This window comes from Carassius carassius, chromosome 21 (genome assembly GCF_963082965.1).
Source record: "Carassius carassius chromosome 21, fCarCar2.1, whole genome shotgun sequence".
NCBI classification, from domain to species: domain Eukaryota; kingdom Metazoa; phylum Chordata; class Actinopteri; order Cypriniformes; family Cyprinidae; genus Carassius; species Carassius carassius.
The window spans coordinates 26,388,570-26,412,272 of NC_081775.1; the positions used below are offsets into that span (position 1 = coordinate 26,388,570).

A 23,703-nucleotide genomic window follows, 5' to 3' on the forward strand; every position below is an offset into this window, starting at 1 on the left:
TTCTTTGATTAACATTAATGACAGGCAGCGCGTTTAGGCTGTTTTCTCTTTAAGCAAAAATACTGCACATGTGTGTTTTCTTTATCATCGGCCTATGTTCACGTAAGACAAAAACGGCTGCGTTTATGATGATATACTGATGTAGTTTTCTGTATCGTAGTTTCAACTCGGAACAACCTTTTCTACAGTTAAAATACACAGAACAGTCCGAGAACGGACACAAACTGGGAACCCGCAGCGCGACCGCCGACCGCGGCTCTCTATGCACGTGCTTGTGCTTCATGTGCGTTGCACACAAACATGCTATAATAAGTTTTGAGATTCTAGTGATAAATCACAGGACAGCGCTGACAACTAGTTTCGGTGTTCCTCTGTGCGTGCGATCTTCACAGCTACTGTTTATATGAGTGTTCGTGCCACAATGCAGCTGCGTGAACATGGGAGCTCGATATAAGAATACACATGCGTTCATCTAATCGCTTGAATGTCCAAACCATAAAACAAATACAACTGACAAAGTTTAGTGAAGATGCAAGGCTCACCACTTACGCGCCATCAGTGTTGAACCGGCGTTCAGCTCCGTGTTTTGCTTTTATGCCACTGACTGGAGATCAGAGTGGCTACACACGCGCTAGTATGCTTTTAAGGGGGAAGTGTTAACAGGATTAAAATACCGAAATAACCGACATGGGAAAATTACGTCGGTTAGAGGTTATGAATTTCGGTTTTTATTATTTTTCGATTAATCGTCCAGCCCTAATTACAAAGTCTGTAAACAGGGGGTTAAGTTCACAAACTGTTGCAAATTGTGCAGGAACTATGATGTTTGGCATGGCAATTTTGAACTGACAATCAGAATCGGCTGTGGAAATTCATGAACGGTGCTGAACAGTCTGCCAGTGACTCTAAAGGTGGGCGGTAACCATATTATGGTTTGAGGAAGTGAATATCACAATAGTGATGTAGATCATGATATGCCACATAAACGTCTAAGTACCCTCTTTCCTCCAAACTTTCCAAAGCTTATATCTTTGCTTTTATGTTGCAGTGATAAATGAGTCTATTCTTATCTGAACTCAGCAATCTGACATTCCAAAGTGCTGAGATGTTTTTCCAGGGTGAGTGTGATGTGGAGATGGTGGTGATAGCATCAGTGTGTTTGGATAGCGTGTGTGTGAACCCGTGCGATCTGTCATGTGCGAGATAAAAGATGCACATCCTGTTGTGCTTGATGTTGGAGGAAGAAAGAATAGGAGGAAAGAAGGGGAAGATGGGAAGAGAGGGAGGAGGGGTAACTTCTGATGGGCAGAAGCACTTGTTCAAAAGGAAACACAAGCATGAGTTTTTGGTAAAATGACAACCATAGCTGTGTGAGATATTGACAAAAAAAAAGATATCTCGATATTTTCTGGAATTTTATTAATAATGATAATTTGACGATATTTTGCTGAGTGTGTTATCGGGCTGACATCTTAAGGACTACTGTGGAAAGATGACTCCTAATGTCTTTGATATTCTTTATATTCTGTGTGGTGTTCAGTTCAAAACAGTGATAGAAAGTAGCTAATCTTTTTCAATGAGTAGATTTTATAAATAGATTTTTAACTTTTATGGGCATTTTTACCTTTATAAAGCCATTTTTTTTTAAAAGTGTGGATCATCTTTTGAGTCAAATTCTTACATTTAATCAGTCGGTTAGAATAAGACTTTTGGGCTTTTACCAGGCAAATTAAATCAGTATCTATGGCATTATTTTACTGACAAATGTCGAGAGCGCATTATTGTAGCGTGAAAGCACATTAATACAATGTGTGAGCACGAATCTCTCCACTCATGCGTGGATTTCCTATGCTCTCGCACAAAACCAGACGCATGAGCTCAGATATACGCTGCTCTCGCCTGGAGAGAGTGCGCACACTTAAAACGTGTCTCTCCTCTCGCTCAAACTGTGTCCTGTGCACTCTCAAATCTTTCTGTGCTCATGTGCTATAGATATTAATTCTTTTCACACCTGAATTAAACGTTGTCAAAAAGTGATCAACCAATCACAATTAAAAGATGGATCTGTAATTTCTTTACAATTTAATACTACTTGTTCATAAAATCGGGTGTTTGGAAAATCAGAAGTGAAAAACACTGGATTAAAAAAAAAAAAAAACTTCCAATAAATGTCCAAACAGCGATGCTATTAGAGCATTTATTATTATATCTTGCATCATTTACATCTATTTTTACATTTGATGTTGATTTGAGGAGTTGTAACTTATTGCAATCATACGAACTGAGTTTTTTTTTTTTTTTTTTTTATATTTTAATTTATTTTAAACTGAGTTGAGGTATCTATCTGACATATGACATAACATTGATGTTTTATTTATTAAATCTTTATGGCCATTGGCTATAATATGTTATTTTTAGATAAATTGCTCAGAGACCAACCTTTTTTTATATATATATATATTATATCAATTAAATAATATTAATTAGGGAGTATGCACTATTGACAAAAAAAAATCTCTCTTGATCATTTTCTGGGATTTTATCGATAAAGGTAATTAGATAATATTTTGCTATAGAGTGTGTTATTGTGCTGATATCTTATCTCTAATTGTGCGAACAGCTGACTCCTGATTTTTATTTTATATTCTTCTTCTTCTGTGTGGTAAGTTCACAGCAGTAATAGAAATTAATAATTTCCAACTAGTTTTATAGCCATTTTTACCTTTAAGCCATTTTTTCTAAAATCAGTATCAACAAAATTGATCTTTGCAATACAGAGGAAACACAGAAGAAGCATTAGAAGTGTCATTTAGATGCATTTACACACTGTTTAATGCAGCTTTGAGGGACATGGAATACTTTAACTTTTAATACATAAATAATGTTTTGATATTTTAAACATAAACCATTGAAAACTGATGTTTGAAATTATTAAAAAAATGAATAATAATGATAAAGATACTTTAAATGTGAGATAAGAACCGCCAATAGGTGGCAACAAGTCATTGTTAATAAGCAAGAGATGCAAAACAGTGCAATGGTTCTGTTTGGAATTATTTTTGTATCCGATATCGTATCGTATTGTATCGTATCATGATGAAGCATCCAATTTACACCCCTATAGATATAGAGCCTATATATAATATACAGTACAATAAATCAGCACAACTGTTATGCAGCAAATCAGCATATTAGAATGGTTCTGCTGGATCAATGATGCTGAAAACTCTTGCATCACATAATCTTAAAGATTATATTCTCCTAGATCCAGCACATCAGTGACGGTGAGTTTCAGATATTGTTGTGTGTTAGAGATGCTGGTAGATTGTTTAGCCTGGGTACCGCAGGAGGTTCTAGTCTGTTTGTTAAGAGGGCCATCCATCTGTGCAGCGTGTGTTCAGTGGCCCCTTTGGCAAACAAGCATGAAACTTCTGGTTCACAGCCCTGCTGCTCTTCTACAACACATTTCTAAACATGTAACTCTTAAACCTGTATTAAGTTAGTTATTTAATATGAAAGAGTATCACACCCGCTGTAGAGTCACAGTGTACTGCTCCCAAACGGTCTCCTCCATTCCTGAGCCCTGTGTGGAAAAGAGAAACAAACTATCATTAATCACCAGTCAGGCATCTCTAATGTCAGTATGCTGTATGATATGATGTGGAGTTGAGTGGCTCACACACAAATTGGTCCTAAATGAAGTGTCCTGAACTAATTATTTCATAATTACATGGATGCACATATAACATAAACAGGAATATTTCTGGTCGAGTACAACTTGAACGAGACAGCATCTGTGGCAATTACATTGGACACACATAATCAGTAGGTTCTCCTCCTAGAATAATAAACCCAACTCAAAAACATTTTTTTTCTTTCAACAATATTTTCAAAGTTCAATCTATAATTTTCTCTTATTCTACAGAATACCACAGATTCTACCTATACACTTTAAAGGTAAAGAGTGTCATTTTAAAAGGTTAAAATACTTATATCTTATATACCATATGTCTTATATACCAGTTTGGGTATAAAGAAATGGGAAATATGTTTTCGGGAAACTACACTGTCAAAGTGACTGACAGGGCAAGCCATTACGCTAATGCATCAGCTTGAAGCTTAAAATAAAGATTTATCATGTTTTGGGCAGCCTGGATCACATACTTTTCCTGCATGAGCTCATTCTGTTTCCTCCACTATTTTTAGATGCATTTTTGTCCATAGAAATGTGTTATTCAGTGCTGTAATTTAATGCGACTGGCTGAAGTTGGACGTGCACTGTGGGCAGACCTGACTAATCGATAATGAGAGTTGTTGTCTATGATTTTCATTATCGATAATAATCGATTTTATCGATTGGTTGTTGCAGCCCTAAAAAATATATCCAACCCCAAATTTAAACAACGGTATAAATCAGATTTAGATCATGCCATTTCATTTTACACACTTCACCGTAAAGTTGTAAATAACCAGGTATAGTCCTTAAAATGAGAATGAAAATGAATATAAGTCAATATATGAAGACCCTCCCCCTCCCCAGCTATATGGTATCATCCAGAAATACCTGTGAACGCCTCATTATTTGGTACGACTCATTATGTCACTGCATCAAACTGAGGGTCTACCACATATGGCAGAGGGGTGTGTATAAAGGATGGGCCTGTCATTTCCACAGCTCACAAGGGCGAAGGCTCCATTTTTTATTTTTAAGAATAATTAAGACATATGAGGACTGAATCCATGTCCACTCTGTCCAAGCCAATGTCCTTAAACATGACAACAGGGTCTGTATATCCCTCTTTAGGACACATATAAACAACCAGCCCGACAAACTCACACACACACAGCTCAAGGGTGTGTTTGTTCCAAAGAACGGACAGACATACCCATTAATATTGATGATTAACTGGAAACAGTCACAGTACAACCCAACCTCCTCAACCAAACCATGACGACACAAGGTTAAACCATGGTGACTGTCAACATGTCCAGTTAAGAATAGAAGTCTTTAATTAAACAATATCCTAATCTACATCTGATTCTACTCTCATTAAATGTTTCTCCCTACCATGTCAAGTCAAACTTGTTTATACAGCACTTTTCACAAAATACACATCGTTTGAAAGCAGCTTCACAGACAAATAATGAAGTAACTATTTTATTTTCATTCCATAAATATACTTTTTTTCATTTTCTGCACTTCCCTTTAGCTTTTCTTCACAGACACACACTTCCCCTCATCCCTGTTGGTGTGCAACTCTAATTGGAGGATTCTGCCTGCAGACTCGGACTACTACAGAAGCATACAATTAGTGTGGACATGTGCATTTGTTTGGCTCTCCACAAGCGCTCAGATAGTGCGCTATGCAGCAAATAAAACTAATCCACAGAGATAAAGTGAATAAAGCGCCGGATGCTAATAAGCTAAGACAGCTCTCCTCCTCTCCTCCTGTGGCTGGCTAGTGGAGATATTGTTCATAAGAATGTGATGAGAAAGACGGATAGCGAGAGAGCTAAAGATGCTGCATCATTTGAAGGCAGTTCAGGCTGCTTCTATAAAGCACTCGCCTCCTTGCTCTGGAAAAATGATGGGAAGTTTCATAGCTAAATGGAAAATTACAAAGCTGCTCGCTTCATAAATCAAAGAACGCCACAGGAATGTCCCTGAGGGCTTTTCGAATATTAAAACGAACAACAATTATGAAAAATTTCTCTTAATCTAGTTTGCCTGACCAATTTACTAAACAAACATGCATTTATGAGCATACAGCATACCCTCATGTTGTTCCAAACCTGTATGACTATCAGGTTTGATGTCAATGAAAATCATGAAATATTGGACAATCGTTACAGACGTCAAAACTAATCTGAACTCGCATGACAGGATTAAAGAGCTATGAATGTGGCAAAGGGTTTCAGAAAACAAAACTTAGCATTTCAGTTTTATATCTCACTATTGCATGGCTTCAGAGGAGTTATTTAGAGGAATTTTATCAATTATCAGTTTTTATAACATTTATAAAGTCATTGTTAAAGCTGAAGCAGGCCATCGCTATAGACAGCTGCAGGGATGAAGTAGGCCAAAACCATAAATGAGAGCATTTTTAGCACTTGTAGGTCTATCGTCCTGAAATACAAAAAAAAAAAAAAAGGTTTTGTTTAAATGCCTGAAATAATGTCTGTGGTGAACAAGTTCAAGATATTTACATGATTTATTCTACAAAATAAAATCAGTAATACCCCCTTGAGATTTTTAAAAGCATTTACATGTCTTGAAAAAGGCGGTTGCTATCCAGTGGCTAAATGGGAATACAGTGTGTGTGACATTTAACTCATTTCCGCTTCCAAAGCTCCAATGTCTTTATAATCATACTCTTGCAAATTATACTTCAAACTTTAAGGGAAAATGTTTTCTTTAATAAATGCTTAAAGAGATTTCAGAAGCTTATTGATGGTGATGTTGAAGTCACGCAACCGCGGGAGCAGTTCGTTTATATTCTATTTTTAGCTTTTAACTTTTAGCTTTTATGGCAATTGTATTCAGTTGACTTCAAAATTCATAAGTTCATTTAGAAAAATTATCTTGATGAACAAAACATAAGAACCATACATCTTTGTTGGTTGCAGAGCTATTTTCTGCAATAATCCAAGAGTCAAAAGAAAAATCCTATTAGGTTTTTGTCATGCAAACCAGGGTGATGCAAACTTGGGTTGGCCTACAAAATATATCACTGCAATGGCCTACTGCATCAAAAAAACGCACCAACAATACTCTGCAAAACATTTCGATTTATACAAACTCATCTGAATTGATAGTTTTTTTCCTAATTATACTGAAACTCCTAGTGTACATGATCCAGATGTGTTACGCCTTGGTTATCATGCTGGTGAGACAGGTTCAATTCTGATCATTTTACACATGCAGTACACACTAGGGCTGTGTAAAATAAAGTAAACAAATTTATAAAAATAAAAAACTTTCTAATAATGCAAATCTAGACCCAAAAACTCTATATACAAACTATAAATATACTTAAAATGTCTCTGAAACATCACTCATCCCTCGTGAGAAGTAACCTAAAAATCCCTCTATTTCTTTCTCCAGTCTTATTTATTAAACTCCTCACAACAAGGTCAAGACTGTCATCTCTCTAGGACAGGACCCTGTGAGCAGCCTGAGAGGAGGACCCTGCTGGTCCCAAATACACTGAGGTTTCCTGTTGACAGGCCCATCACACCACACAGACCCGAGAGAGCAGGGCCACCGGGACAGCATGTAAACTCAACCTGCAGACCGCAGCACGTCACGTTAACATGTCTGAACAGCCTTTCCACACAGCAGATACAACAGGTTAGACATGTGACAAGGAGGGAGTCATGTGACACGCACAAACACACACACATACTACACCCACATACATAGAGCTGTAAATCGCCCGCCACACTTGTCAACAGAACACCTGAGCAAAAACAAAAGCACAACTGTATAGAAAAAATCCCCCTACATATGATAGAGAAGTCCTGGTTGATATTTATTAGCGGTCAACCACTATGTTTTTTAAAAAAATCTAATCTATAAAGCAGGGTGGTCAATTATGATGACAAAACTTGATGACAAATGCAACGTTTACAAAATTTTCAAATAAAACGTAGTTATTTTACACAAAACTCGCTGTTATGAAATGTTTAAAATACTTTTTATTTGACAATGCTATAAATTGCTGTTAACTAGCCAATTCAAATTACTTATTTAGGGATAGTTTACCCAAAAAAAAGAAAAATCTATCATTAATTAATTGCCCTCATGTCGTTCTAAACCCCTAAGGCCTTTGTCCATCTCCGGAATACAAATGAAGATATTTTTAATGAAATCCAAGACTTTTTGCACCCAAAAACTGTCACACGGACTATTTGATGTCCTTACTACCTTTCTGTTTCTTGAACGTGGTAGTTCCCTAACTGTCTATGCAGCGTCAGAAAATTTCGTCAGAAATATCTTAATTTGTGTTCCGAAGATGAACAAAGGTTTTATAGGTTTGGAATGACATGAGGGTTAGTAATTAATGACAGAATTATAAGTTTTGGATGAACCATCCCTTTAAAATGTAGCATCTTAAACAGATTAAAATCCATTTAAAAATAACGAAGGCATGTTTTCTAAACTAAATGAACAAGAAATATTAAATATACTTATTTTCATTTATACAAACCAATACAACAATGCCGAGTTATAAACAGTGATGTTTACCTGTATATTTTATTCAAATATTTCAATATATGAAAAAAACACTTTAAGTGATGCATAAATGAATCACTAAAAGTTTTGATTCAAACAGTCTTGTCAGATTCACAGTCCCCTTAACTCACAAACTCTATGGCCAATTTTGCAACTTAAATGTAAGAGTTTAAGAACAGAGAGCTGAAACATCTGTCCTAACACTCGCCTATAGGCAAGTTGTGAAACATTTAGTGAAATTATTTCATATATATGATAATATACTCATCGCCCAGCCCAAATGCACACACACATACACATCAATCCACAAACACTCTAAAAATACTCCTCACACCTGAGGGATACACAGAGACCCAAACACCTGCTCCCCTCTGCCTCTCACGGTAATGACCGAAGCAGAAAACCCAGACAGAGAAAGAGTTTAAACAGCACGGCAGATGGATCAACAGAGACAGCACAGCCGCTGCCAGCAAAAGCTACGCTATGCGTCAGGAGCCAGTGAAGTCCACACACACACACCTGCACCTGCATTACCGGCTCTCGCACGCCAACTAGGATGCTTCATTCAAACCTTCAATCTGCAGTTTACGTTCCACTCATTATCATTAGTTTGCAAAGTTTCCATTTCAACAAGCAACATCAGACTGACACAACACAAAACCACAACTTTCCCCAAGCACAAACGATTCACAAACCCAAAACGCTTCGCAACACGACACATCATGAAACTTTGCACACAATCACAAAACACGCCCACTAACGCCATACAAACCAACTCCGCACAAATCAAGCCTACTGCGGGATCTAGGAAAGAGGGGTAGAAACACGACAATCTTCTCTATAAGGTGGCAGCTGACGGAAGGGTTTATCCCTGGAGGATCAAGCCACCGCGAGCGCCTTTTTTTCCATCCCCACCAGCAGTCTGAGCAGGCATGACGCATGCCTGGGTGAGAAGAGGATGATGAAGCTGTTCCTTAGCTCCTCGGTCTCCCCCCGCACCTCGATTCGCGCCCCTCCGCGCCGCCTCCATCTCTGGGCTCTCTGCAGGCGCACGCAACAACCAAAGGGAAGCCAGTTCACACTCATCTCTCCCCATGGCCACCCGACCTCCAATCTAATTAAGCTCTGAGGCGGAGAAGATTAGGCACCCCGGAGAGAGAGGGCGAGGGAGAGAGGGAGAGAGAGAGAGAGAGAGAGGGCGAGGGAGAGAGAGAGAGGGAGAGGGCGAGAGAGAGAGAGAGAGGGCGAGAGAGAGAGAGAGAGAAAGAGAGAGAGAGAGAGAGAGAGAGAGAGAGAGAGAGAGAGAGAGGGCGAGAGAGGGAGAGGGCAAGGGGCGAGAGAGAGAGAGGGACTATAAATAAGACTCACGGAGCCACGGCGAGTCCTGAACGACTGCACAGCGCGTGCCCACTTTCGGCACAGCACCGTTTTCATGTCTGCATTCTCTCTCTCTCTCTTTCGTTCTCTCGCTGTTATTCTGCCGGCTCCTCTTCTGATGTAATCCTAATACACAACTGGCCTACATTTACACACACGCACAGATCAATACCTACATATTTATGTGTACTGACGGAGTGCATACAATATTAGCCTATGCACACACACACACACACACACTCCCAAGAAATCCCAAGAGACTGCAGCGATCCGCAGGACATCGGTGTTCACGTTAATATTTCAACATAGCGCACTGCTGAGGAAGCTTTACAACGTTTTTAAAAAAGCTTTAGGAGGGAGGCTTCCACTTTTATATGTATTTGTAGCATATGCAAGTCTTTTAGTGTTATGTATTTATCAGTGATGCATTTTTCTTACTGAAATCAAAGTCTTAATTTACTGAAACTGAAAATAATTGATTTTACAATCAATTATTTAATTACATTTCTTTAATAATCAACACTCAAACAAAAACTGAGATGTAAATACATATTTAAGGCAGCTTTTACAGAATCCTTTTTGATAATATAATCATGTTTCAATTCATACAGAGTGGTGGTAACAAAAACTTGTTTTTATGACAGATTTATTCAAACATGCATTAAATCATGAAGACAACATTTAAGTAAAAATATAATGTAATAAAATATAGTGCATATATTTTAGCAAAATAATCTTCCTCTTCAAATACGTTAAAATAGCTTATTGTAGCAACTAATACACATTACAAAACTATTTAAAATAATCAAGACATGTTTTCAAAACAGAAAATATCTGAAAGTCAGAATTTGTTTCATATCAAAAGCAACAAAGCCTTTCGCAATTATTGGATGTCAGGTTAAGACACAAATTATGTTTAGTTAAGTTATGTTTAAGCATCACCTGAAAACAGCAAAGACTAAAGCCCAATGTATACTTTGTATTTTACACATAAGCAAGGGTCCACACACAGTGTGTGACACAAATTATGCCACCACAATAGTGTGTGCAGGACACACATGCACTTTGACTTGGTTTGCACTAATCAGTTGTTCCACAAGGTGGCAGCACTGGCCCAGGCTGCTGTTTTACAGTAGAAAACAAAACTAAAAAGACAGAACTACGGTGGCCGAGAAGTGCAAAACAAATCACAATTACAAAAACAAAATAACAAATCCAAAAACACAACGACAATTCAGAAAACAAAATAACAATTCAAAAAACACAACGACAATTCAGAAAACACAACGACAATTCAGAAAACACAACGACAATTCAGAAAACACAACGACAATTCAGAAAACACAACGACAATTCATACAAAACGGAAAAGGTAGGTATATTTTGAGAACGACATACTTATCGCTGATTGGATGAGACACCTGTCAATCAAAAATAAATTGTGATCAACTTTGTTGAAATCTAATGTTGAATTTTGCAAAAATGGAACACATTAAACGCTACTTTGAAGAAGGACATTCATATGCCGTGATTGAGGACATGCTGGCGACATACCACGACATTAAAATGAGCTTGCGCTCTTTAAAAACACACTTGAAGATTAATGGTATGTTCAGAAGAAAGAACTATTCGCCCATAGACGAAGTAAGGAATGCTATTAGAGCAGAGCTGCGTGGACCACTGCGTGGCTTGATTGACAGGTGTCTCATCCAATCAGCGATAAGTATGTCGTTCTCAAAATATACCTACCTTTTCCGTTTTGTATGAATTGTCGTTGTGTTTTCTGAATTGTCGTTGTGTTTTCTGAATTGTCGTTGTGTTTTCTGAATTGTTATTTTGTTTTCTGAATTGTCGTTGTGTTTTTTGAATTGTCGTTGTGTTTTCTGAATTGTCGTTGTGTTTTCTGAATTGTCGTTGTGTTTTCTGAATTGTCGTTGTGTTTTCTGAATTGTCGTTGTGTTTTCTGAATTGTCGTTGTGTTTTCTGAATTGTCGTTGTGTTTTCTGAATTGTAGTTGTGTTTTCTGAATTGTTATTTTGTTTTCTGAATTGTTATTTTGTTTTCTGAATTGTCGTTGTGTTTTCTGAATTGTTATTTTGTTTTCTGAATTGTCGTTGTGTTTTCTGAATTGTTATTTTGTTTTTGTAATTGTGATTTGTTTTGCACTTCTCGGCCACCGTACAGAACAGCAACTACTACAAAATAGTGGAGACTGCAACAATAAACAGATGCCTTCATTGACAAGCACTTGTGTGAAGTGAAGGGGTTATAAAATAGCAGCAACTTTAATTAAAAAGAGTACAAAGATATTTTTATATTCTGGAGAAAAATAGAGCAGACGCTCGACAAAAATGAATCTCTCTAGAGCACATGTCGACCGCCTTTGTCCGAGTACGCCTCAAATGGAGTATACTTTAAAAGGCGGAGCATTCAGCTTTGGGCTTAAAAGTGACATAATAAACTTTTTTAGTTTATCAATGTGTGCATAAAATAGACACTGATGCCAAATGCACCGTCCAAAACCGTTTCAGCAGAATTAAAACAATTCAGCCGAATATTTTCAGGCCATTACTACTATTCATTATTATTACTTTTCTCTATTCCTTTTTTCTATCTATTTTCCAGCATTAAATTATTGATGAAGGCTTGATGTCAGTCAAACCTGAAAGAAACAGCTGGATTTGTAAACAATATGAGCAACTGAGAATTCCACGCAAGACAACAAGAGATCACGGGTCATAACCAGCCACTCACGACATTGACTCTATTAGCAGTGAAAAGAAGATTAGAGGGTTTTACGCCCACTAACAATCTCCTGCCATCACGGTCCATATTAGCAAGACCCCTAGTCCTTAACAAGTACTTTTAAGATGATGACGACCCACTGATGCACTCAGCAGCTGATACACACACTCTAATATGCTTGACCCGACTCGTAATCTTCATTTCAATACTGTACAATTTAATTATACAGGCCTAGGCATTTTCACATCAGACAGATATAATTACGGATGATTAGCTGTTTAAAAGAACATATTTAAAATAAAATCTTTTGTGACATTATTAATGTCTTTACTGTCACTTTTGATAAGTTTAATGCATCCTTGCCGAATGAAGATATTAATTTCTTTTTTTTAATTTTTTATTACTGATCCCAAAGTTTTGAATGGTAGTGTAAAATACAATTTAATGATTATTTAATAAAAAATAAAAGTTATTTTCACAGTAACTTTGTTAAAACCAATCGCTATATTGTACCCTTTATACATTTGTAACTTGGACATAATTTGTATGGCCAGATGTCAAATATCTGATTAATTAATGGAATAATCAATAGATTAATCAATTATCAGACTAAATGTTTTCTAATATAATATAATTTTACACAATATAATAACATTTACATATGTGAATTTGACAGACACAATGCAACAAACACTGAACATTATAAGTTAATTTCCCATGACACTGATAGCACTACATAAATGCCATAATGCCTTACAATAACATCAACAATGTGTATTCACAAGCTGTTCCATGGCTAACATGATACAAGTGGTTGATTTGTATTCAGTACTGACACTAAAACAGGCACTAAAGTAACCAAAAAGCAAAGAGGCCTTGACATCATTCCTATGAGAAAACAATGAATCCCCAACAGAAAAAACTTACTGGAGCACAGTCACTCTTTCCTCTGAACACTGGGGTGTAAAAATAGAGCGAGTGAACACTTACACATCCTCAGACTGATGCTCTTTGTTTGCTCCACTGGACAGCCAGTCCTCCAAAATAAAGCACTAACTGTCTCTGAAAACAACTCCAACAATGGATGGAAAAAGAACATCTTTTTCATCTAGATTGTTAAACAAGCATCTCTGGGGAGTGAGGCTGAAAAATGTTCTACAAGAATCTAAATTTAATACTTTAATACTGTAAGAATGCGGTTATATTTTTTATATATATATATATATATATATATATATATATATATATATATATATATATATATATATATATATATATATATATATATATATATAAAAATGTTTGCAAAAACCCTGCACAATTACAATCAAATTCATGTCAAAACAGCACAATGTAGAGGCCGTTCAAATCAATTTAATGTGGTATTAAAAATGTAAAATACAAAAATGTAATAATAATAAAAATAAAAATAAAAGTAAAATCAATTGATCTATATGTGATAAAGTGTCAGATTCTTAAATAACATTAAAGTTGCTGTGGTTAGCCATTTAAATCAATCATTTCAGCAGTTTGGCAAACTTCCCATCACATCCTAAAACAAGACAGCTTCTCTCCAAAGCCCCGCCTCCAAAGATATTTCAGCCAATCTAATGTTAGCATGCCAAATGACAGGCAGAGGCTGTATATAGAGTCTGTAAAACAGACAAGTGTGATTTGTGAAGACACCTATTTCAGTGATAGTCAGAAAGAAGGACATTTCATGTGTGGTTGAAAGCTTTAAATGAAGATAAATCAGGATGTAATTGATTGTAAAGGTCCTTCATATCTCTACCATGCAATTTAAAAGATACATTTTCAACACCACACACACACAGTCCTCTCTGCATACACCATGACAAAGTCTAACAAGCTGTGCATCGCTTTATGAATTCAGAGCGTTTCTGCTCGAGCTGTGAGTGGACTATTAGCACATGATTAAGAGTCTCCTTGTAATTCATTGTCACTTTCCATATGGTTCCTCCTTTAATAAAACGTTTCCCCCTTTCTGCATGTGTTTTCTTAAATAAAAGACACTTTCTATTTTAGACCATAACAAATGAACTCTACAATTAATGCTTAAAACAGTTATGGCACATTGTGATAAATCTAGCAGCATTCATCTATAGCAAAATCCAGCTCTCTTAAAAATCATAGAGTCATTCAAAAGTTTGAGATTAGTAGGATTTTTTTTTTAAAGAATAATTTAAAATTACTTTTATTCAGCACAGAATGCATTTAACTGATCAAAAATGACAGTAAATACATTTATAATGTTACAAAAGATAGCAAATCTATATCAAATAAATGCTTTCATCTGAACTTTCTATTAATAATAAAAAAGGGAAAAAACACATTACAGCTTTAACAAAAATTTTAAGCAGCATAACTGATTTCAGGATCGATAATGATAATAATGATGTTTCCTGAGCAGTAAATCATCATATTAGAATGATTTCTGAAGGATCATGTGACACTGAAGACTGGAGTAATGATGTTGTAAATTCAGCTTTGCATCAAAGGAATAAATTACATTTTAAAATATATTTATATAGAAAACAGTTAAAACGAAGTGTTGAAATATTTCTCAATTTCACTGTATTTTTGATCAAATAAATGCAGCCTTGGTGAACGTAAGACATTGAAATAAAAAATAAAAAAAGCCAAGTATTTATATACTGCTACAAAAAAAGATAAGAATACATAAAAAAAAAAAACACTGAACCCAAACCTTGAATTAGAGTCAGTTGACATGAAGTGAATCAGCACTGTTCTGAAAAAACTAACGCATTAAATCTACGCCATGTTCATATCTTATTAAAAGTAGTCTCTAACCACTCTCAAATATTAAACATAGTTCTGTTAACCACAAATTAAAAAATCATGCAGTCAGAAAGTATGGAAAACTGTCAGCATTTTTACTTCAACGTCATCAAAGTAAAGGTTAAAAAATTGATAGGAAAACTGTCCGAATGCTTTGGCGTGTTCTTAGAGACACTTTAGAAAGTCCAGATTCCCAGTGACACTTCTATTAAGATCAAAGCACAGAAACACAAGCGCATTACCCAAGTCCACATCCTCTTTCCGCGTCCTAAATCAGATGACCCTGTTCTGTTCCAACTCATTGGAAACGCCGCTTCATCTTCAAAGAGAAACAAATGGTGCCGTTTCACCGAGCAGCTGCCCAACTGTTTCCCATCCTGTTATGAGGCTTTAACGGTGATGTCTACGTCTAATAGACAGTCGTAAAGAAGGTCAGCGTGCATCTCAGACAAGGATCTGGTGTTCTGTAGTGGGGCAGGAGAAGCCAGGCACTTTAAATCCGTGGTGTGGGATAAATCTTTATTTGGATGTGTGGATGGCCCAGGCTCGTCTCCATGTCACATTGAATTTCTTCAAGTGGCTGGTTAAAGGGGTGTCAGACATAAAAACACGTCCAAACGGCTACGCGAGATGAGGAGAATTCTTGAAGTGCCACTCCTTCCACTAATAATACAACAGCTACCGATGCCATTCCAGCTTCCGTGTCATTACCGAAGGGATGACACCTCACTTAGCTACGCACACTTCTGCTATGTGATGTAAACGATACCATGAACAGGTTTCTGGCATTGGATGTTGAAACGTTATATACACACACACACACACATACAGTATAGAGAAGGAGAGAGACTTAGCATCTCAGAATAGCAACTCCACTACATCCGATAATTGCCTACTATGCAGCCAGAGTAATGTTAAATGGCGGTCATTGAAAAACAAAAAGAAAAACTTTTCCTGGTCGTTTATCAGTCGTGTCCTCATGCAGCTCATCAGAGTCCTGTCTAAAGCCTCTGAGCAGTAGTGTTACAGAGAAGACTGGAAACTGGGCCGAACGCCTATCGCGAGTGTTTGTTATCTGTGCTTGATATCCTCTCTTGTGCTGTGTCCTTCAGGGGGATGGTATGAATGTGAAGGGCCAAAAGTGAAAGTTTGATGTGTTTAATGTAGTACATTTGTGGGTACAGATGTACTTATGTATCCAATAATTAGTCTGAGGGTCATTCTGAGGTCAGCATGTTCTGTTTTCTGCACATCATAAGAGTGTGTGTGAATCTCGGTTTAGAATAGAGCTTGTTTCGAGTCAATATTACATTGATCTTTGTTCTACAATATGCGGCTGCCAATTTATTTACACAATATTTCAAAAACTGATAGAGCCTGCATTATTGGAGAGCCACAGTTGAAGGATGTAAGGGTACTCAAAAAAAATAAAATAACATAGGGCTGTGCAAAAAATCGAATGCGATTTTCATGCACATCTCATCAGTAAAGACGCTCCTGTAATTAGAAGTATATCTCCAGCACGTGCGTTCGGATCAGGGTTGCCAGGTTTTCACAACAAATCCTGCTCAATTGCTTCTCCAAACTAGTCCAAAACTAGTCCAATCGCGCTTCCAGGAGGTTCCCCGATAAAAATTGCTTCCCGGGTTACAATATAAGTTTTTTAGCAGGGTTGCCTTGGTAAAATTCGCATTTTGGGTGCTAAATATCACGTTATTTGTATTGGGGTCGCTTCGACCCGCGGACATGAAAAACAACCACAGACTTGGCAAAAATAAAATTAATAAAAAAATATATATATATAAACATTTTTGAAAATTGTCATTTTGAAAAATACAAAATTAATTTATCTCATTTTCATTTCATGAAGATATATTTTTAAATTAAATTAAAATTGGTAAAAGGTAACTAACAGAAATAAAAAATGTAAGTTGAAATATTCTAATTATTAAAATTGCTAAAAATGAAATAAAATAATTAATATGAAAAATACAAAAATGAATAAAAAAGACAAAACCACAAAATTACTAAAAGTAAAATTTAAATGAAATTTGAAATTAAGTTTAAAAGTACAAAATTAAGTTTAAAATGAAAAATTAAGCTAAATAAATAGAATAATTATTATTGCTAAAATAACAATTATATATGTATATACACACACACACACACACATTATATATATATATATATATATTTAAGCTTACAAGAATAACACCCTTTGCATGCAACCCTTACTTTGACTTCTTGTGCTCAAGTATATAAAAGCATTCTTAAACTCAGCATGGGAGCGATGAATTTAATAGAAACAGAGACAGACAGGAGGCATGAAGCTCAAGGAGTTCTGGTATTTTTAGGGCAGGTCAGGGTTACAGCGAAGGCTGGTGGTGACACAATCAGAGCGACCCTGCATTCCAAAAATCCAAAACCCACAAACATCACAACCATTCTGACACTAAAGAACATACTGTAAGGAGATCTGAAGGTCACAGTGTCGTCTTCTTGAAGGTTTCCAACCTCGCTGCCTTATATAGAGCATTCCTGCTGTGCAATCTGACGCTACTCACTAAAATTTTCAAAAGAAAATGTCTGGACAAGTGCGGAGCACGGCGCCAGTTATTCTGTCACAGTGATTTTACATCCCTGGAATGAGGCGGTGTCTAATGCAGAATAGCGGCATATTTCTCATGGTCTCGCCGCGGGATGGGAGGGTTCATGTAAACTGATGCTCACATGATCTTATTATGATGGGTTTTACACTGATGCATAATTTGTGGAGCCTTTAGTAAAATAACTCACAGCACTGAGAAAGAGGTCCCACTTGCACTGTGAACAATGAGAGAAAAACAATAGTTGTCTAACTATGACGAGCAGATAAGAGCAAAGAGGATGTGCAAAGCTTGCTCATCCCGTAAACAGAGGTCATTAGAAAGCCACGCTTGACGCATACCCAAACATCTATTCAACGAGACAACGAGACGGACTAATTTTACCCACTTCCCATTTGACCCAACCCTACATTCCACAAACATGTATGTGTAAGACTCTTCTTAGTCAATAAGCTAAAGCCTAAACTACAGAAATCTTCAGATGTTTTCATGTGAATCCTGTTTGGCTACAGCTTAAAGTGTAACTAAACCCCTGGTCAGAGCCTGACTCCACCCACTGACAATATTTGAAAAATGCTGAAAAGTGGGCAGATCACAGCGGAGATAGAGGGGACGAACCGAGGGCGGGGCTGAGCGAGAGCGGCGTGAACCTGAGACCCGCAGTGACGGATTGATTGACAGCTGCTGTCAGAGACGCTAAAATGGAGAGTGACTGTAATGACGCAAGTAGCTTTGCAACAGAGCGATCATTGGAAGTAGAGGACTTTTCTCCCCCACTTTTACCTGAAGTGGAGGGACACCTGTCTGTTCATATCAATTCGAGCCGCTGGCTCAAACTGCAGTCTTAACTCCCTCACCGCATCGCTTTTCAGCGCGAGCTGTGTGGAGAAGCCCATTTCCACCTCCATTGCCTTGACGAAGCAACCCCGTGTAAAATGCAGTCTGCACACTCCAGCTCTAGGCGGGAACTCGCGGTCTTCCAGGCCAAGTGCATGCAACCACTGGCGCCTAATTTTAAAGTCTGCTGGTAAACTATGCAGTCCAGCAGTGCTGTCGCAACCAGCAACACACCTACGTAACAGTTACCATCCTGACCACTGTACTAAATACAGATAAATCTACGCTAACTTGAAGATATAAATAACTCTATAATTTATATGCTAAATAGATGCTATAATAGTCTATCCTGATCGTTTTCAATACTCGCAATTCTAACTCCTGACTCACTACAGTGATTTTGACGGAACAAGATGGTTTTATACTGACAAGGGCGTGGTAGCTCGTACCAAGGGGCGTGGTGGGCTGGAAACTGCCTACGTCACCTGCCACCGCTTACGTCACTTGCCACCGCAACATCCAATAGGAAAAATCAACTGCAGTAGCCACCGTTCAACCTGAAGAGGGCAGCACTCAGACGTTTTTACACCATATATTGTAGAATTAAAACACTTTATACTCAAATGTCAAAAAAGTTACTCGAATCAATAAACAGCAGTAATAAAGCCCCATTCTTATAGATCATTAACTAAAAAAAGTTGGTTTAGGGTTTAGTTACTCTTTAATTTCTGAAGCACAGTCATCAAAGTAAACAGACTGTATCATGGCCTGTTATAATTACATATAAGTGAGTCAGAATACCATGTGACACATTTTTAATAGCAATGTGTTACTAAAACAATCCACCGGAATTTTTTCATGATACTTCATGAGTTTTCTGAACATTCCAATGTGCCAACACATTATCTAATGCCAGAGAAAAAGCTCTAGTTCAAATTAACAGCAAAAAATAAAAAAGAAATAAATTTAAAAAAGAAAACACATTTAAAAGAAATGGTTTGTCAAAAAATGGTTCTCAGTGAGCAAGTTAATCAATCAGCTGAAGGTAAAAAACAAAAAAAACATCAAAAACCATAAAATAAGCCCATTAATCTGTTATCAAAGAAAAATGCCATTCTAAATAATGGCATCTGTTATTTATTACCAATATTTGAAACTTTCATTTTTTTTATATCTAATATAATTGGGGTAAAGAACAAAAGATACACCTTTTTCTAAAGGATAGAATAAAAGACAGACACAGAATGACAGATAGAATGACAGAACGACAGAGAGAACGATACAGAGCGACAGAACTATAGAACAAAAGACAGACAGACAGATAGATATATAGATAGAACGACAGATAGAATGACGGATACAATATATAGAACGACAGATAGAATGACAGATACGATAGATAGAACGACAGATAGAACGACAGATACGATAGATAGAACGACAGATAGAACGACACATAGAACGACAGATACGATAGATAAAACGACAGATAGAACGACAGATACGATAGATAGAACGACAGATAGAATTACAGATACGATAGATAGAACGACAGATAGAACGACAGATACGATAGATAGAACGACAGATACGATAGAATGACAGATACGATAGATAGAACGACAGATACACTAGATAGAACGACAGATAAAATTACAGATACAATAGATAGAATGACAGATAGAACGACAGATACGATAGATAGAACGACAGATAGAACGACAGATACGATAGATAGAACGACAGATAGAACGACAGATACGATAGATAGAATGACAGATAGAACGACAGATACGATAGATAGAATGACAGATAGAACGACAGATACGATAGACAGAACGACAGATACGATAGATACAACGACAGATACGATAGATACAACGACAGATAGAACGACAGATACGATAGATACAACGACAGATAGAATGACAGATACGATAGATAGAACGACAGATAGAACAACAGATACGATAGATAGAACGAAAGATAGAACGACAGATACGATAGATAGAACGACAGATAGAACGACAGATACGATAGATAGAACGACAGATACGATAGATAGAACGACAGATAGAACGACAGATACGATAGATAGAACGACAGATACGATAGATAGAACGACAGACAGAACTACAGATACGATAGATACAATGACAGATAGAACGACAGATACGATAGATAGAACGACAGATAGAACGACAGATACGATAGATAGAACGATAGATAGAACGACAGATACGATAGATAGAACGATAGATACAACGACAGATACGACAGATAGAACGATAGATACGACAGATAGAATGACAGATACGATAGATAGAATGACAGATACGATAGATAGAACGACAGATACGATAGATAGAACGACAGATACGATAGATAGAATGACAGATACGATAGATAGAACGACAGATACGATAGATAGAACGACAGATAGAACGACAGATACGATAGATAGAACGACAGATGGAACGACAGATACGATAGATACAACGACAGATAGAACGACATATACGATAGATAGAACGACAGATACGACAGATAGAACAACAGATAGAACAACAGATACGATGGATAGAATGAAAGATAGAACGACAGATACGATAGATAGAACGACAGATAGAACAACAGATACGATAGATAGAACGACAGATACGATAGATAGAACGACAGATAGAACGACAGATACGATAGATAGAACGACAGATACGATAGATAGAACGACAGATAGAACGACAGATACGATAGATACAACGACAGATAGAGCGACAGATACGATAGATAGAACGACAGATAGAACGACAGATACGATAGATAGAACGATAGATACAACGACAGATAGAATGACAGATACGATAGATAGAACGACAGATAGAATGACAGATACGATAGATAGAACGACAGATACGATAGATAGAACGACAGATAGAACGACAGATACGATAGAACGACAGATAGAACGACAGATACGATAGATAGAATGACAGATACAATAGATAGAACGACAGATACGATAGATAGAACGACAGATACGATAGATAGAACGACAGATACGATAGATAGAACGACAGATACGATAGATACAACGACAGATAGAATGACAGATACGATAGATAGAACGACAGATACGACAGATAGAACAACAGATAGAACAACAGATACGATAGATAGAACGAAAGATAGAACGACAGATACGATAGATAGAACGACAGATACGATAGATAGAATGACAGATACGATAGACAGATAGAACGACAGATAGAACGACAGATAGAACGACAGATAGAACGACAGATACGATAGATAGAACGACAGATAGAACGACAGATACGATAGATACAACGACAGATAGAACGACAGATACGATAGATACAACGACAGATAGAACGACAGATACGATAGATAGAACGACAGATAGAACGACAGATACGATAGATAGAACGATAGATACAACGACAGATAGAATGACAGATACGATAGATAGAACGACAGATACGATAGATAGAACGATAGATAGAATGACAGATACGATAGATAGAACGACAGATACGACAGATAGAACGACAGATAGAACGACAGATAGAATGACAGATAGAACGACAGATAGAATGACAGATAGAACGACAGATAGAATGACAGATAGATAGATAGATAGATAGATAGATAGATAGATAGATAGATAGATAGATAGATAGATAGATAGATAAAAAAAATCGTAATCAAAGACTGGTAAGGTTTAGCAGATGCAGTAGATTTTAGTAGATTTGGGTTTTAACTCAAGTTCATATTTTGCTTCATGTGATTCAGTAATTTCAGTAATTAATGTCCCACATCAGCCATGAATGCCTGCACATTATGCAGTTCAGGCCGAGCTTCCTACAGGTCAAAAGCCCAGCTATGAAAAAGCACCATCTCACAACAGCATTCAGACAGCTCAGACCGAGCCTGCACTCCATCAGCTGGTGTACTGTATGCTTTTCCTTCAGGTATCAGGTGCACACCTACAGCTATTACCAGTTACCTGATGCAGAAACCTAACAGCCATGCTGCGCAGCGCTTCTCAAGTCGAGCCGAGATCCTCTACTATCCACATTCCTTTGCTCTGCCGAGTCAATGCATTAAACTAAAACAAACGCTTGATGAAAGATAAGAAGGTAGCAGATTACACCTGTATACCTTCCACAATGCTTTGCATAAAAAAAAAGAAGAAAAAAAAAAGGATCTGCCCTGAGGGATATATAAGGGCACGGGACTCTGCCCACACTGCTGGTTTCAGCCAATCAGGTCAATGCTTTCTGATGACGAGCTGAAATGTAATATGATGAACACATGAGACTCTCTTACTCGGAGCAGTCAGACGCCACGAACCTGCTGCTTACGAAACCAACACTCCCTCCCTCGTTTTCCCATGAAGGATACCAAGATGTTTCCGAATGATTGAGTAGAGCTCTGCTGGGAATTCGAGAGTAGTCACTAAATAAAAAGAAACCTCAAAACCCAAGCATGTCGAATGCCAACAGTGGGTGGAGGAGGGAACGTTCATGTCATTTTTAAGGACAATGGATTCTTATTGATATTTCAAACCTTGTGGTCTTATTCTGGTAAAACAAGAGGTTGTTTTCTCCCAGCTAATGTGCTCACGACTCACAATGATTTCTGAGCGGTATTTGAGCTTAGAGTGTAGGAATATACAGTACAGACCAAAAGTTTGGACACACCTTCTCATTCAAAGAGTTTTCTTTATTTTCATGACTATGAAAATTGTAGATTCACACTGAAGGCATCAAAACTATGAATTAACACATGTGGAATTATATATGGAATTATATACATAACAAAAAAGTGCGAAACAACTGAAAATATGTCATATTCTAGGTTCTTCAAAGTAGCCACCTTTTGCTTTGATTACTGCTTTGCACACTCTTGGCATTCTCTTGATGAGCTTCAAGAGGTAGTCACCTGAAATGGACTTCCAACAGTCTTGAAGGAGTTCCCCGAGAGATGCTTAGCACTTGTTGGCCCTTTTGCCTTCAGTCTGCGGTCCAACTCACCCCTAAACCATCTCGATTGGGTTCA

At 37.2% G+C, this 23,703-nt stretch overlaps 1 protein-coding gene across 7 annotated transcripts in view; it reads right to left on the reverse strand.

The window, feature by feature from the left end:
- Window positions 1-23,703, reverse strand: part of LOC132098016 (tight junction protein ZO-2-like) — a 90,496-nt gene that overhangs the window by 31,172 nt on the left and 35,621 nt on the right. For 5 of the 7 annotated variants that reach the window (XR_009422821.1, XM_059504100.1, XM_059504102.1 and 2 more), the window contains exon 2: window positions 3,530-3,583. Coding sequence is in view for 6 of the 7 variants with exons in the window: in XM_059504100.1 (XP_059360083.1) it covers window positions 3,530-3,583 (54 nt within the window). In the remaining variant the exon portion in view is untranslated. Of the gene's footprint in view, window positions 1-3,529; window positions 3,584-4,564; window positions 4,953-15,420; window positions 15,448-23,703 lie in introns of those variants that run through there. The other 2 variants (XM_059504101.1, XM_059504105.1) reach the window with 2 other exon arrangements.